At 40.9% G+C, this 15,175-nt stretch overlaps 1 protein-coding gene across 2 annotated transcripts; it reads left to right on the top strand.

Moving 5' to 3' along the window:
* The first annotated feature begins 300 nt into the window (after positions 1-300).
* On the top strand, positions 301-14,684 carry tom1l2b (target of myb1 like 2 membrane trafficking protein b). 2 transcript variants are annotated; one of them, XM_020615917.1, is made up of 15 exons: positions 301-425; positions 847-931; positions 1,703-1,781; positions 3,495-3,644; positions 4,704-4,838; positions 4,973-5,119; positions 5,524-5,640; positions 5,845-5,978; positions 6,145-6,196; positions 8,077-8,245; positions 9,149-9,275; positions 9,441-9,510; positions 11,345-11,404; positions 12,264-12,300; positions 12,408-14,684. In XM_020615917.1, the coding sequence occupies exons 1-15, from the start codon at positions 374-376 to the stop codon at positions 12,554-12,556; spliced, it is 1,563 nt and encodes a 520-aa protein (XP_020471573.1). In that variant the 5' UTR covers positions 301-373; the 3' UTR covers positions 12,557-14,684. The 2 variants fall into 2 exon arrangements, with proteins under 2 accessions (XP_020471573.1, XP_020471574.1); XM_020615918.1 differs by lacking the exon at positions 11,345-11,404.
* The last annotated feature ends 491 nt before the right edge of the window (positions 14,685-15,175 follow it).

Here is a 15,175-nt window from a genome sequence, read left to right as displayed (position 1 = left end):
TTCATTATACATTTTTAGATACAGTTAAAATGGCATATTTACTTTCCACCAGTTGTAAGCAAAGTTTGAATATAAACTAAAACATCCTACATATGTCTTTTTTTAATTACCACCTTCCAAGAACTATTATTTAATGTGAGAATATGAGTTACTGCCATAAAAAGCTATTTGAGTTTTATTGATGCAACCTTTGGTGCGTTTTATTTACAATCGCCCAACTCTGATGATAAATGTTCTAACTGTCCAATCACGTTAAAGGTCCGGATTTCATGGCCAATTACATAGCTTTGTAGGCGGGACTTGCTGGACGTTTCCTCATGTATCATCATCATTTTCATCAACCCATGGACTGACTTGTTTATTGGCGAGCAAGATGGAGTTTCTTTTGGGAAATCCTTACAGTACTCCGGTGGGACACTGCATTGGTATGTAACTAGGTATTAAGGAAACGACATTGTGTACAGGTTGCCATATATGTCAGGGAAATGTATCCATTTTGTGCAGTAGTCATTTAGGGGCTTGCTATCTTAGCATGCTAACGTCCCTGAACGAGTTCTCTACAGCTGGAAAGGCAACGTTAGCCGCCTGGCTAACTAGTTGTCACTAGGTAACTAGGTAACATTTGCTGTCATTGTGCTACCATTACCGTAAACAAATTAAAGGTTTGTTATCTGTCACTGTCAGGTACCTGGTTAACGCTAAACACATGAACGAATGCAATTGTATCTTAAATGACGACTGATAGCTAAGTAGGTAACACAGCTAGCCGCCAGTCATCGTCAAGTAATTGGTCTGCCGTGTTTTATTGAGATGTCTTAACTTCTTTAATCTCTATGTGCCTCCTAGAGAGAGCCACTGATGGCTCCCTGCAAAGTGAAGACTGGGCCCTCAACATGGAAATATGTGACATCATTAATGAAACAGAGGATGGGTTAGTACACAGGGAAAATCAATGACTATCCATACTAATTCTCTCATATGCACTAGTTGAATTGTCTTTTGCCCGTGCTGCTTATATAGTGCGTTTATGCAGCAAGATATTCTGTACAGCTAATCAGTCCTTTTTTCCTTCATCTGTGTTGTGCTTAGAGAAGAAGCTTAGTTAAGGCTGGATAAGGTGGCTTTGTGCGAGACCTCACTGCTTATCTCATTGCTCCATTAACCTTGCACTTGTTTAATCTGGTGTGTGAAGTCCAGCTCTTGTTTGATTAGTAGGTTGTAAACTCGTCTCTAGGTGGGTCTGGCCCTGTGCAGCAACCTGTATATCAATAGTCTATAAAAAGAGGTATGACTCTGCTTCTCTCTTGTCTCCGGGGAATGCAGGGGACATTGTATGCGCGCTGCTGTGATGCTGATATGATCTGTTAGAAGTAGTGAAAGAATTCAGAAGTTAATTGTTTCTGCTTTATTGTAGAACAGTCTCTGTGTCAATAACTAGGCTGAAAGCCAAGGAATCATTGACTTGTGCCTGTGTCAGGATTTTAGCTTTGTAGTTTTTGCAGTTGAGTCTGACATCATATCAGCACCATTATAAATGCTCTTTATAGTTCTTGGCCATTATGTTCTGGCTAATTGCATTTGTTCTGCTTGGAATGACGTTCCAGTGCATTTAAAGGATCTAGACATCATGTACTGTGCTCCTATGTACAGTCCTTGTTTGTTTAATGTGTGCTTTTGCTTGCGTGTTTGTATGTGTGTGCAGGCCGAAGGATGCCATTAGAGCAGTCAAGAAGAGGCTGAATGGCAACAAGAACTATAGGGAAGTGATGTTGACTTTAACGGTGAGTTAGCCTAATTCTGCTGTAATGTCACAATTGCATGAGTTGGTCACAGATGAAACAATAATAATAAGTTCTAGGGATGCACCAATACTAATACCAGTATCAGGCCCAATATCACCTAATACTTGTACTAGTAAAAGTTGTCTGATATGACACACCGATAGCACTTCACCGCAACATTACATTAACCTCATGTTGGTTGAGCAGGTCATTAAGTGTTGGAGAAGAAATTTCAGTCATTGGAGGGTATTTTAAGCTAAGTGACTAACATTACATTAACCTCATGTTGGTTGAACAGGTCATTAAGTGGTGGAGAAGAAATTTCAGTCATTGGAGGATATTTTAAGCTAAGTGACGATGGCAAAAATAAAGCCAGCTGCAAGCTGTGATTCTCTGCTCTGGTGTGTGTGTGTGTCTGTGAGTGCCCCTCCTTCCCTGCCTCACACAGACATGAGGTTGCATTTTACAGAGACATCAACACTTGATGTGTGCCCCAAAACCCAACAGTAAGGGACAGGGACATCAAACACCCGTTGAGCATCAGAACAGGAAAAAAACAACCTTGCAGAAATGCAATGTCTTGATTCTCCCCACAGTCAAAATGCCGGCACCCATCCATCCACTAAACCCGTGCGGTGCTTGTTATTCTGACTGTAGTCCATTGTGTGAAGGACAAGAAAACAAACACTCATTTTATGTAGTTCACAACAAAGTCCAATGAGTTCTGCGTATGAAAATGGGTTGAATCCTTGTGGATTTGGAGGCTGAGACCAGCAGAGCAGGTGTGTCCAGCAGAGAGGACAGGATGAAGCCAGAGACAATCACCAGTTTAAAGTAAAAGCTGTACACTCAATAAATTAAAAATATAAGTTACAGAATGTGATTATATGTCCTCCTATACTTTGACATTCTGTGCAGGGTTCATGAAATCATTTCATCTTAACAGACCGTCAAGCTCCTAAAAATGTTTATAAAAATAGTCTTATATTACGGTCTGTTGTATAGTAGGCTACTGAAATGCAGTCAGTTACATTAAGAGCGGTAGCAGTGCTGTTTATCACAAAAAGTTTTAAGGTAATTAGCACAGCCTCCTGTTATTTTATTTAATTGCAATTAGGAAGTAAATCTAATGAAAATAAAACTCAAGTCATTGCACTTTTATGGTAATTGTAATTTTTATAGCAGAAGCATTGCATTATTATTAAGCACGTGTCGGTATCAAACATGGGAAAAAAAAAATCTGCTCTTGTCCATGAGTGGATTATAAAATGTCAGTAATGAATGTGGGCTAACATATAAAAAAATACATATACTAAAAGCATTTTATTATTAAATATCCACTTGATACATTTTTTTTTCCCTCTTTAAAGAGCACCAGTGGTGGTGAGGGATACCAGAACCACTTTTATTTCAAATTATTTTTCTTATACTTGTAGTAATAATCGGTATCAGTTAGTACTCAAATGTAAGTGCTTGTACTTGTATTCAATCAAAAAAAATAAATAAAGTGGTATCGGTGCATCCCTAATAAATAGTAATAATTTCCTCCCACATAATGGAATATCATGTAGAGGGAATCACGTAGGGATATTTGATTGTATCACATCATTTTAATTTCAAGAATTTCCAAATGCAGTATATCATGTCTGTAACAGGATTTGATTTACAAGTGTGTTCTGATTCATTAACAGTTAACTTCTCTGCATCCACCAGGTCCTGGAGACGTGTGTGAAGAACTGCGGCCATCGTTTTCATGCTTTGGTCACTAGCAGGGACTTTGTTGATGGCGTACTTGTTAAAATCGTCTCCCCCAAAAATAATCCACCCACCATCGTTCAAGAAAAAGTACTCACCCTGATTCAGGTATGATAAGAATAAAATTGTGTTACTAGTGTAGTTTTGTTGCCTTATGTTGTGTGTTATCTTGTGGTTGGGCATGTCAAAGCATAATCGGCTATTTTCGTGTCAAGCATTGAGTTTATTCATTTTCTTTTTTACATGTTTAGTGTAAAAAAAAAAAAAAAAAGATCTTTTTGGTGGAGTTAGCTAGTGAGAGGTGCGGGTTGCGGTGTAGGTGTTTATTACGGTGTATATATGGCTGTGCAGCAGGCCAGGAGGTGGCCTGTCATCCCCAGGCAGAGCCTCAGGTAAAGTACAGTGTCTCCAGGGCTTCAGGCAGGAGCAGCTCTAGTTACCTGGCGCAGTTCAGGTAACCTTGTCAGCCTCTTGTGGACTGCTCTTATTTCCACCAGGCAACCCATGTGCCATGGATTCAGGAGGGGGGATATAGTACAGCTAAGTGAGGGAGGGAGATGTGGAGAATGTACCGTAATAGTTTGTCCTGTCAGTAGACAAACAAGTTTGTTACAGCTGGGAAAACTCAGGGGGATAATTTGAGCAGCACTCACTTTACACAACAGCTAGAGTGTTGTTGACGTTTCTTTTAGCAAGATGCTCAATACCCAGTTGGGCAACAGCCTGCTTGTGTTGTGCAGCTTTCTAACCACCTGTTGCATCTCTCAGGTGTAAAACCGTGTGTGTTTGGAGTTGATAAAAGTGAGCATGTGTGCAGGCTATAGTTTAGCCTACCCCTTATCAGTCTCACTTAGGTATTGGTTTTGCGTAGGCTTTCAGACACATGCAACCAATGAAAGGGGGCTGTTGTGGAAATTTCAGACCACACTGCCTTGCAGTTTGAAGTGAGAGCACATTTGGATCACAGTCCTTGTCGTGTGTCAGAGCTGTTGAAAGGCCCAGTCTAGCTTTAGCCTGCCCACTGCTGAGTGAAAAGCCTAGAGCTTTGTGGTTTGTTGACTGAGTGTATTCAAGGTAGACAAACAGAAACAGCTGAAACTGAAATTGCTGTGTCAGTGCTCTCCTCATCCAGTGTGTGTTTTAATCTCTGCATCTCTTTTCCTTCAGGCATGGGCTGATGCATTCAGGAGCAGTCCAGACCTTACAGGCGTAGTTCAAATCTATGAGGAGCTAAAAAGGAAAGGCATTGAATTCCCTGTGTCAGACCTGGAGACCCTGTCGCCTATACACACACCTCAGCGAGTAGGCGGCATCATACTAAGCAGCTTAAATGTGTACAGATGTTTCTGTGCAAAGACCAGGCATAGCGTGGTTCTCTTCCAGAGCATTTTGTCACGTTCAGTTATGTATATGGTCTCTTTTTCTGTTGCTTCTAGGCTGCATCTGCTCCGGAGGGCGACTCCACCCTCCACAAGTACAGCACCACTACTCAGCCCACTCCACATGTTGCCCCACCGACCTACACTGGCCCTCAGGTCCCCAGCATTCATCCCTCTGGATCCATCAATCCTACACCTGAACAGGTACAGTGTTACTCCCCACAAATACATGTACTCGCCCCACAGCAACCTGCAGTTCCTCCACAAAAGGATAGACTCCTCCATTTTCAGGTTTCTTCTTTTGTGACATGCTGGTTGAAATGGCATTGTCTGCACCTGTCCAAACAAACCAGACAAAGGGATGAAACGCTCCAGAGCTTGAATACACTGCTGTAATCATCAACTACTCCCCTAGACCTGTTGAGTGCCCATTCATCATTACCACTCATCATGTTCCAAATATCGATTGTAAACTGGCTGTTACTTAAAATGATTCATTCTTTCAAAGAGGATATTGATGCACTATTGTTTTCATACAGATAAACTGTCACTGTTAAAGTTTCTGTAGTCATACTTGTATTCGGACTGGATTTATTTACCTTTTCCAGATTTGCCGCCTGCGCAGTGAGTTGGATGTTGTTCGTGGAAACGCTAAGGTGATGTCAGAGATGTTGACTGAGATGGTCCCAGGGCAGGAGGATGCTTCAGACTATGAGTTATTACAGGCAAGGAGCTACTCGTGTGTCTGATTCTGAAGTGTACACAAATAAACAAATATAAAAGACTAATATTTTCTTGTTCAAACAAGCCTTGACAAACCACTGAAAAAACGGTAAACTAAGACCATTGTATGTGTGTGTGTGTGTGTGTGTGTGTGTGTGTGTGTGTGTATGTATGTATGTATGTATATGTGCTGTGTGTCTGTGTAGGAGCTGAACAGGACTTGTAGAGCCATGCAACAAAGAATGGTAGAACTCATCTCCTGTGTTTCCAATGAGGCAGTGACTGAGGAGCTGCTGCATGTCAATGATGATCTCAATAACATTTTCCTACGCTACGAAAGGTTAGAAAACGCTGACAAACACACGTACAAGCTCATCTTTTGTACACACATAACGTACCCACATCTAAACTCATCTTTAGCCTGAGAGCATGTTTGCACAGATTTAGTTGGTTAAACTAAAGAGTTCTTGTTCACTTCTTTCATGTTGTTTTGTCTTTGCCTTGAGGTATGAGAGGTTTAGGTCTGGGAGGGCTTCTGCTCAGAGTGCCAACAATGGGGTGAGTCAGGCAGTAAAACACTCATCAGTATAATTACTGGATTACCTGTGAGTTGGTTTTTCCTTGTCATGATGTTTATTTTCAGCGCCTTTCTATGTCACTAGTGTTGACTTGCATGTTACTCTCCCAGCCAGGCCTTACAGTGTTTGCCAAGTGTTTTCTGTCCATTATAAGTGATTTACCAGAGGTGCACACCTAATTAAATGGAAATCCAACAAAGAGCAAACATTTATTTCCTTTTTTTGTTATTCATTTTGAATATTCTTTCTGCAGTGACATGGCTTAAATACAATGCAGTCAAAGCAGGTCAGTTCTGTCCAGTAGGGGGAAACATTGACTGTCACAATGCAATGCAAAAAAGTCCTTACATTTTGGGAAGTGTTAGAATTGAGGTGCACTTGTGTTGTCTATGCCAGAAAGAAATACGGTCAGTAGCCCAGTCTGTGCTTGGGAGCAGGCCCAGGGATGTGCTCCAGAAAGGTGCTTTAGCCCAGGCAGTGTTGGAAACCTGATGTTTGGCTTCTCAGATTCTCTCCTATAATCTTATAACTACTCTTTATCCAGCAGCTGTCACTTAACCATTCTGTGATTAGTTTCAATTTGTCAGTCTTTGTCAGAGTTGTATTGACATCCGTTTGTGTCTAGCAAGGTTTCAAATGACGTCACCATTTAATATAATGTCTAAATCTAAACTGAGAAACAAATTACTTCTTGCTTTCAGAAACGCCACAGGCCCACACCTGCTTACAGTAGAGCTTTTCTTTGCTTCATGCCTTTAGTCGGTTTCCTGTAGTTTCTACCTTTTGTGCTCTTGTAATTCTGCATGCTACTGATTCACATTTACTCAGTTATACACCAAAACTGAAATGGATGAAAAACGGCACCCGGAATGTTATGGAAAACATTTTTGCTTCTTTGTGGGTTTTCAAGTTAATTCGGCATGGTAAATCACCCACAGCTATCATGTCATTACATTTTGTCCCTATACATGCATGCTAATGGTATTCACTCTTTCTTTCTGTTCTTTTGTGTTCTTCTGTTTTTGTGGTTAGCTGAGACAGGCAAGTATGAGAGTATTGCCCCTAAATGACCAGTGTCACCCCACAGCGACTGTTGAAACATGGCTACATATTATGGGCTCACCAGTATCTTTCACCCCATATGGCATGTTTCGACTATCCAAGCCCCAGCAACCAATGATATGATGAACCCAGAGGTAGACTGACAGTGACACAGGCTGAAAAGATGGTACTGAAATCGTGCCCCTGGAATCGCTGTCAAGTTGTTTGCATTGGCTCAACCAGTCAGGGTTTAAGATTTCCAAAGAGATCCTGATAGAGCAGCTCTTCCAAAGCCCAAAGGTTCAGTCTTGCTTCACCCTCCTTTCTGTGTTTCTGTCTTCTTAAGGGGAATGTATTGTTTTTGTGGAAAACCAGCCCTTTCGGTTCAGCTATCATAACTGAACATAAGTGGATCAGAAGCAAATGCCAAGCTAGTCCATTTCTTCTGAGCAAATACCATGAAAACTGAATATGCCTCTAATGTAAAACATTTTTTCATTCCCCATAAGAAACAGATTTCCAGAAAGTTAGTGTGCTGCTCTGTCACAGACATTTTCATGCTTTCTTGAAGCTAACCAACAGGTTTTCCAAAATTGTACTTTTCCATATTTTGCGCCATGCCTTAATTTTTTATATTTTTTTTATTTTTTTATTCAGACCACAAGATTTTTTTTTTTTCTTCTACCATATGTAGTTTCAGACACACTCAAGGACCTGTATACTGCATAACCCTGCCTTCAATTAGGTTCCCAGAAACAGCCACAAACCCTAATTCACTCTTACTGCACCTACATGACACAAGAGCTATATCTTCACTAGGTCCTGAGTGAGGCTACAGAGGACAACCTCATAGACCTCGGCCCCGGCTCCCCAGCGGTGGTCAGCAACATGCTGAACACAGCCCCAGCCAGCCTGCCTGCCAACATCTCTGCCCCTATGGAAAGGCCCCCATCCCCAGCGACCTTGGCCTCCCGCCTGGCTGGTCTTGGTATGCATCTCCTTCTTCAGACACTCCTTTGATAAATACGGCATCTTCCTTCTGATGCAACATACTGTAACTGTCTAGAGAGGGCGATTGTGTAGGCTTTATTAGCAATAGCTGATAAACCTGGTTGTGTTTGTGAACAAGATTTGGCTGAATCACAGTGAACTAGCCTGCTGGCTAGTTAGCAGTTTATTTAAAAAAAGGCAAACTGAATGGAGCCTGCCCATGCTAATCTGAGGGTTTTAGCACAAACTACAGCAAAAAAAGGACAACTTAAGAAGATTTGTTGCATAGTTCGTGTCAGGCTTTCATTTATAAAGCTTATTTTCAGAGGCAATCAGCTTAACAAAAGGTCTGGAGGCAGGGGGAAAGAGAGAGCCTGGGTCTGTCCGAAGGTCAAAATGACATAGTTTTGTAAGCACAGTGAGGAAGTGAGTGAGTAAGAAACAGTTCCAGCTCCTCTAAAAAGCCCACAAGTTGTCGTGTTTTGCAGTTCTGTTTGTGAATGGATTAGCCAAATAAGATGGTGGGGTAATTACTGAAATATGGAGGTGGTGGAAGAAATACGTTTGGCCCAGCTGTGTTCTCAGTTGTTTCCTATCTCTATGATAACCCAAGCTAGTAAACTTCCAGCTCTGGCTTTATATTTAATGTCCAGATATAAAATTGGCATCAGGTGTTTCATCCAACTCTGAACACAAAAGTGTATTTTTCCAAAAAGTCAAACTATTTAATTAAACACCGCACCTACGCCACTGCAGATTAGCCTCCAGCTCATTCTGCGTTTGACTTGTATAATGGCATCAGCTTCACCTGGCAAAGCCTCTCTAGTAAACATGTCAAAAAGTCATTTGTGTAGTAAAATTCTGTTTCTTACTTGACAATCAAGTGTGTGTTTCCCTCCAGACATGGGTGCTGACAGTGTGAGCAGTACCCTGAGCTCTCTGTCCAGCTGTAAGCCCCCAGCTGCCCCAGATGACTTTGACGTGTTCGCTCAAACCAGGACCGGGGCTTTGTCTGAACCACGCAAAACGTAAGGTCACATTACTGTTTATTCTGCTTACAGAAGAATTACATCATTGAAGGGAAGAAGGACGACTTAAGCTTCTCACCTTCAGATTTGAACTAAAAATGAGGGAGAACTGAAGTATCTCTGTTTTCAGTGGTTCATGACAACCTCATGTCTGTCTTGTCTCAGGGCTACAGGAGAGAACGCCACTGGCAGCCTTCCTCCCACTCTTAATGTCCTGCAGCCACCTGCGGGAGCGGTGAGTGTCAGTGTGGACTCTGATTGTCAGTGTTTTTATGAGCAGAACGTTCAGTTCATCCACTAGCTTCAATGACCTCATGCAATCTCTCATTTAGCTTTTCCACTGGGAAGAAAACTAGGAGTGTTCCTCATGATTTTTTTTATTTTATCTTTTATATTTTAAGGCAAGCCAACAACCACTGCAGCACTTAATACTGAAAATTGCAACCTCTGTGGTTTTAACAAGGTTAATTAATAACCTTTTTAGCATTCCCATGATCGCCTTTCAGCACGATGGTACACATATTATAAGTCACTGTTATTTATTAAACTCTTCTGGACTTTTGTGGTCCAAGTAGCACAACGTTAACTGTGTTGGTGTGTTTCTAATAATTGGTCTCAGCTTTTTAAGTTGTAAAAACATAAGATGTGTAATAGTTACAGCCATCTCTTGACCGGCATCAGCTGGTGTCATTTCAGCCGCGACAGGCTCGCGCTTCAGGGAAATGGTGTTCATTAAAGCCTGGTAAAAGCAGAAATATTACGTGTCAATAATACGTCATTTTATAGAAATATATACATATCAGCCATAACATTATGACCACCTGCCTAATACAGTTTACATAGGAGTCAGTGTTGCAGTTTGTCAGCACTCGTGTCACTGTGCATCTTCTGTGAATCCATTTGCTTCCACAGTTCTACTGTCAGGAAGAGCACAGATGTGTCTACAATTCAGTGAAAAACTTAGGTAAAAAGAGTGAAAACTGTGGTCGTGAGGACGAGTTATAGAGAATTGTTTAGACAAATTCATCAGCCTCACCACTCAAGGTGTGATATCTCCACTACAGCCCCTGACTCTTTCTCTTCATAGAGACCAATGGACAGTATTTCTCATTTTCAACCATTTTAACAAAGATTCAAATACATTTTAATCTTTTTAAAAGTACAAATCAAAGTTAAAAGTTGAATCTACTGTAGATCAAGATCATCAGTGAGCTGTGGGCATCCATGACCCTGTCACCGGTTCACTGTCTGTCCTTCCTTAGACACTGTCGGTAGGTACTGACCACTGCAGACCAACAACACCCACCAAGACCTGTAGTGTGGGAGATGCTCTGACCCAGTCATCTCACCATCACAGTTTGGACCTTGTCAAACTCACTCAGATCCTTATATTTGCCCATTGTTCATGTTTCCAACTTTGAGGACTCAATGTTCACTTGCTGCTCAATATACCCCCCACACTGACAGGTGCCACTGTAACAGATAATCGATGGATGTTATTCACCTCACCTGCCAGTCAGTGGTCATAATGTTATGTCTGATTGGTGTATCATTACAGTGTAAACAAATGTAGTGAAACCCACAGCATACCATTGAAAACAGCTGCATTCTGAGGTATTAGCCAGATTAGAAGTCTCAGTGGGAGTTTGAATGGGGTTTTCTTTCTTTTGGAAAACAAGCAAGAAGTTCAGCTCTCTATAGAATGTGTCTCGTCAGTTGTTGCTTTTTCTGTTTCACACACCACCTTTAGATTTTAAAAACATAAATGTGGTCACTGCCACAAAGTTACAGTATTTCTGGGGGTTTGTTTTCTATTATTAAAACCTACTTTTCTGTGTATACTTTGGATTCAGGTTGTGTTCAAGGGATGAAGCAGTTCATTTACTGCCATGCTGTCATATATGGTTTTGCTTGCCGTGTTAACCTTTGGCAGTGTTCCCAGCTTAATCTGCATGCTGCCATACGCAGAATTAAGTTGCATATGAGTTAACAGTGACATTCATATTTTCTGTTGTGTTTTGGGCTTCTTTTTTTTGTTTTGTTTTTCGGGCACCTGTGGTGGTCTGTAGGGTGTCGGCGGCCAGTCCTCTATCATGGATGACATAGAGGAGTGGCTGTGTACCGATGTGGTGAGCCCATCATGATTTTTATTTCTGCCTGCAGTTTTATTTCCATCTCTTTCCTTTTTCATTCATCTCTTTTCAGTGGTTTTTGAAGCCACAAAGTAACATATTTCTCTTTTCTTATACTTCCTCACTCTTATCACCATGTAACATCCCAGTTCACAATAAAGTTACTAATGTGTTTTGGGGACAAACGAATGTTGTGAAATGAGCATGAGGTCTGTGTGTAAGAGCTGCTCAGGTTTTAGTCTGGAGCTCAAACATCACAGTGGACATTCTGGCTTGTGAATAACTGTATCCATCTGCCCTCAGCTTTGGCAGCCTGGGCCATTGCCTCTTCCACTGAGACCTCAAGTGTAATTCTGTGTTCTGATCCAGAATGTCTAATAAATTGTATTAGTTTATTTTAAAGGCATCATACAAATAAAAATTGTTACATACAAATAAGTAGTGCAGCAGATTTAATGTACAGTTTATATAGGGTATTGAACCTGCAGCCCTCATCCCTGATTAGCATTATAAGACTTCATGCTCATTTTACACAAATTTGTGAGATTGTACCACATTAATGAGCTGTCTTAGTTGGGGGGACGACTGGTGGATTTGTTTTGGTTTTCATGCAATTTCATCTTAATGAGCATCATGACAATGACCGCCAAGTGGCTCCTGGTATAGTAATAAAACCTGGCTGGTGAGAATGACATGATTTAAAAATATATGCACTGCTGTGGTAAGTGATTTTGTTTGTTTGTTTGTTTAAATTGGTGGCTCTGGGCATTTTTCCTTGATTTGTGGTGATTTACATTGTATTGAGTTCTGTGGCATCAACTACCAGGTGTGACATTGTTGTCTTCCTTTTTAACAGAAAGGAGATGAAGGCGAGGAGGGTGTGACAAGTGAAGGTGGAACATTTTTAATTTTCATTTTTATTTTAAATTCCATTCTGACCACCTCCTCTCTCAAATTCACATTGTCTTGCTTCTTTTTTCTGATCGTCCAATGCTCTCAGAGTTTGACAAGTTCCTTGAGGAGAGAGCCAAAGCTGCAGAGATGACCCCCAGCCTACCATCGCCACCTAGTGGGGACCCAGGTACACTGCAGGAAAATCCCAGCCGCAAGAAACCAGACAGACCGGAAGACACTTTATTCGCCATGTAGGCCTAGCATCTTTGACCTCTGACCTCCCCAACCCTAAAACCTGACCAGCTGAGCTGCATCACATGAGGGCAGACTGACCTGACACTAAAACACATCCACCTCCGTTATGACTCAACACAACAGTTCAGTTATCACTACAGAGATTTGTACATGCTTTCTTCATAAAAAGGGACTCGTTCACTAGACAGAGAAAACCAAGCAAAAGTTGTATTTTGAAACGCCACCAGATGATGGATTTCACCCACGTGCTGACCAGCATCAAAGATAGCGAGGCAGCCTGCCTTCTTTATATGTGAAGCACTTACCTCCGCCTGCTGTGGACTGCAGAGTCATGTCATATTCCTGATAATTTGATGTCGAATCCTTGTCGTAGATAGAAAGTCCATTTCTCTTTCAAGCTGTCAGAGCATGAATTAACATCACTAAACTTGATGCTATTAAAGGAACCCCAACAGAAACTTTATAGTTATTACAAATAACATCTAACACTAGAGGAACACTGAGGGTATCTGCAGAGATATTGTCCGGGTGTTTATACCAGTCCCTTTGCCAGAGTTGAATTGTAAATCTGTAAATGACAAATCAGGTTTGTTAGTAGTGTGTATATTTAAGCTGCATTATGTATGAAAGAGATGTAGATTTTTGAAAAGACATTAGGGATGCACCAGACCGGCGTGAGCTTTTTCACGAGGAAAGAGAACAGTACACATCTGATCATTTACAGCAATTCATCTAATTCTGTTCTTGTGATTGGGATAATTGTGCACCATAACAACATTGCCTTCCTCTAAAAATCTTCCTTCTCGTGTTTTAGGTTTCTCTTTGAGAAACGTATCTGCAGTTGTTTGATTAGATGTTAGTCATGGTCGATGTATTGACATTAATTTTGCTGAGATTGTCTTCGCCTCAAGCTGCTGAACAATGCTGTCTAATTATCATTTATGTAGTGATCTTTACGCTGGAGATGAAGATGTTTTTGTCACTGAATGCGTTGACGGCGAGTGGTAATGTTATTTTTGAACAGAGTTACCGGTAGCTCAAGTGATACGCACAGCTCGGATGAGTTTTTACTCATGATTGTAGGTTTTGAAACCTCTTTCTGATTATGCTGCATGTTTCTGCTCAAACTGTTTTAAATGACCAAATTTGTGATTTCTTCTGAATATGGAAGGGAAATTTGGGATAATTGGACTGTTCATACACAGTCTGCTCATATTTTTGACTTGAAATTCACAGGTTAATGTCCAGGGATGTAATGAGAATTCAATATCGCACTACAGAAGCTGTTTGCACATTATTTTTGTGCATTTCTCCTTTCTTTCTTTATGCTGACACCTTAAAAGGCCTGACCTTTTAACATGACATTTGTTTTCAGAAATGAGCTCGCCACAGATGGAGTGCTACAAATAAGGCATTTTACTCTTTTGACAATAACAAATGCAACATGTTACAATCACAACAAGCTTAAAACAAGCGTGCACTTTGACAGCTGCGGCTCCCTGTACTGTAAACCAGCTAACACTTAACCAGATGTAATTAAATGTGGAAATAATTTAGCTGATGTGTAGAGATAATTTATTCAGCACTATTTTTCCCCCTTCAGATCAGTATTTTAAACCATTTTATTGTACAAAAGGAAAATGGGAAATTAACTATGTTTGGGGACAGAATGAGAAATTGTCATATGTGTATTTTTGGCTTTTGTTCATGTAGTTTGTTTTATACATTGCTGCTGGCTTATGTATCTTATTTGTTGTTTATTGGTTTTGTGGGCGTTCTTGCTGGTTGAACTTATCGATATGGACTTGGTTTATAAGTGCAGATCATCACTGATTTTTAGCTGTAACAGAGAATCAGACTAGTTTTCTCATTTATCTCATGAAGGATATATATTTTGAATAGCCTCAGCCACTCATGAATTTATACACCGACTCCCAGATGACAAAACAAGCATAATTCACTTTGGAAGCTTCTGACAAAACAAACCTGCATATTTTGAAAGGGAAACTTCCCCTTCTGTTTCCTTGTTTTAGTGTTAAATGTGTGTGTGTGTGTGTGTGTGTGTGTGTGCGCGTGTGTGTCGGATGGTCTGTAAAGCAGAAACGTTTTTATTTCTGTTGATTGCACAAAAAAAAAAAAAAGACTCCAAGTGTGTTAATGGAATACATGTTGTTGCTGCCCTGGTTTACTTCATTGTGAGCTCCGTCAGTCTGAGTCTCAGCACTGCCAGAGTCATCTCAGAGGAACGATATTGTATGCCAGTGGATAATATGAAAAGACATGCTGATAAGGGAGGCAGTGCTGTGTGACTGTTGCTTTCCTGAGTTGCCTCATGTCTCATTTTTCTTTGTTGTTTGACTTATGCATGAACCATAATAAAACATTAGCAGTGTGTGATCTGCAGTCTTGGTTTTTGTCTTTATTTTCTTGCTTCATATTAAGAATTCAGTCTTCCTTGCCGTATAGAGCAGTTATTTGCTTCACTAAGGTGTCCTGCCATTGGTGAGCCACCCTTTGCTTGAATCGCCCATCAGATGGAAATAGCTGAAAGCTGCCCTCCTCGCTGGAGGCCTGTGAGGCCCCAAACCAGAGGCTTCCTCATTGGTTGTCTGGAATCAC

This window comes from Monopterus albus, unplaced genomic scaffold, assembly GCF_001952655.1.
Source record: "Monopterus albus unplaced genomic scaffold, M_albus_1.0 scaffold171.1, whole genome shotgun sequence".
In the NCBI taxonomy this organism is placed as follows: domain Eukaryota; kingdom Metazoa; phylum Chordata; class Actinopteri; order Synbranchiformes; family Synbranchidae; genus Monopterus; species Monopterus albus.
Note: the sequence above shows the minus strand (reverse complement) of the source record. Positions and strands in the feature narration are given on the sequence as shown.

Coding starts and splice junctions, on each gene's coding strand:
- tom1l2b (XM_020615917.1), top strand. CDS start 374: ATGGAGTTTCTTTTGGGAAATCCTTACAGTACTCCGGTGGGACACTGC. Junction 932..1,702: donor ATTAATGAAACAGAGGATGG/GTTAGTACACAG, acceptor ATGTGTGTGCAG/GCCGAAGGATGCCATTAGAG. Junction 9,276..9,440: donor TTGTCTGAACCACGCAAAAC/GTAAGGTCACAT, acceptor GTCTTGTCTCAG/GGCTACAGGAGAGAACGCCA.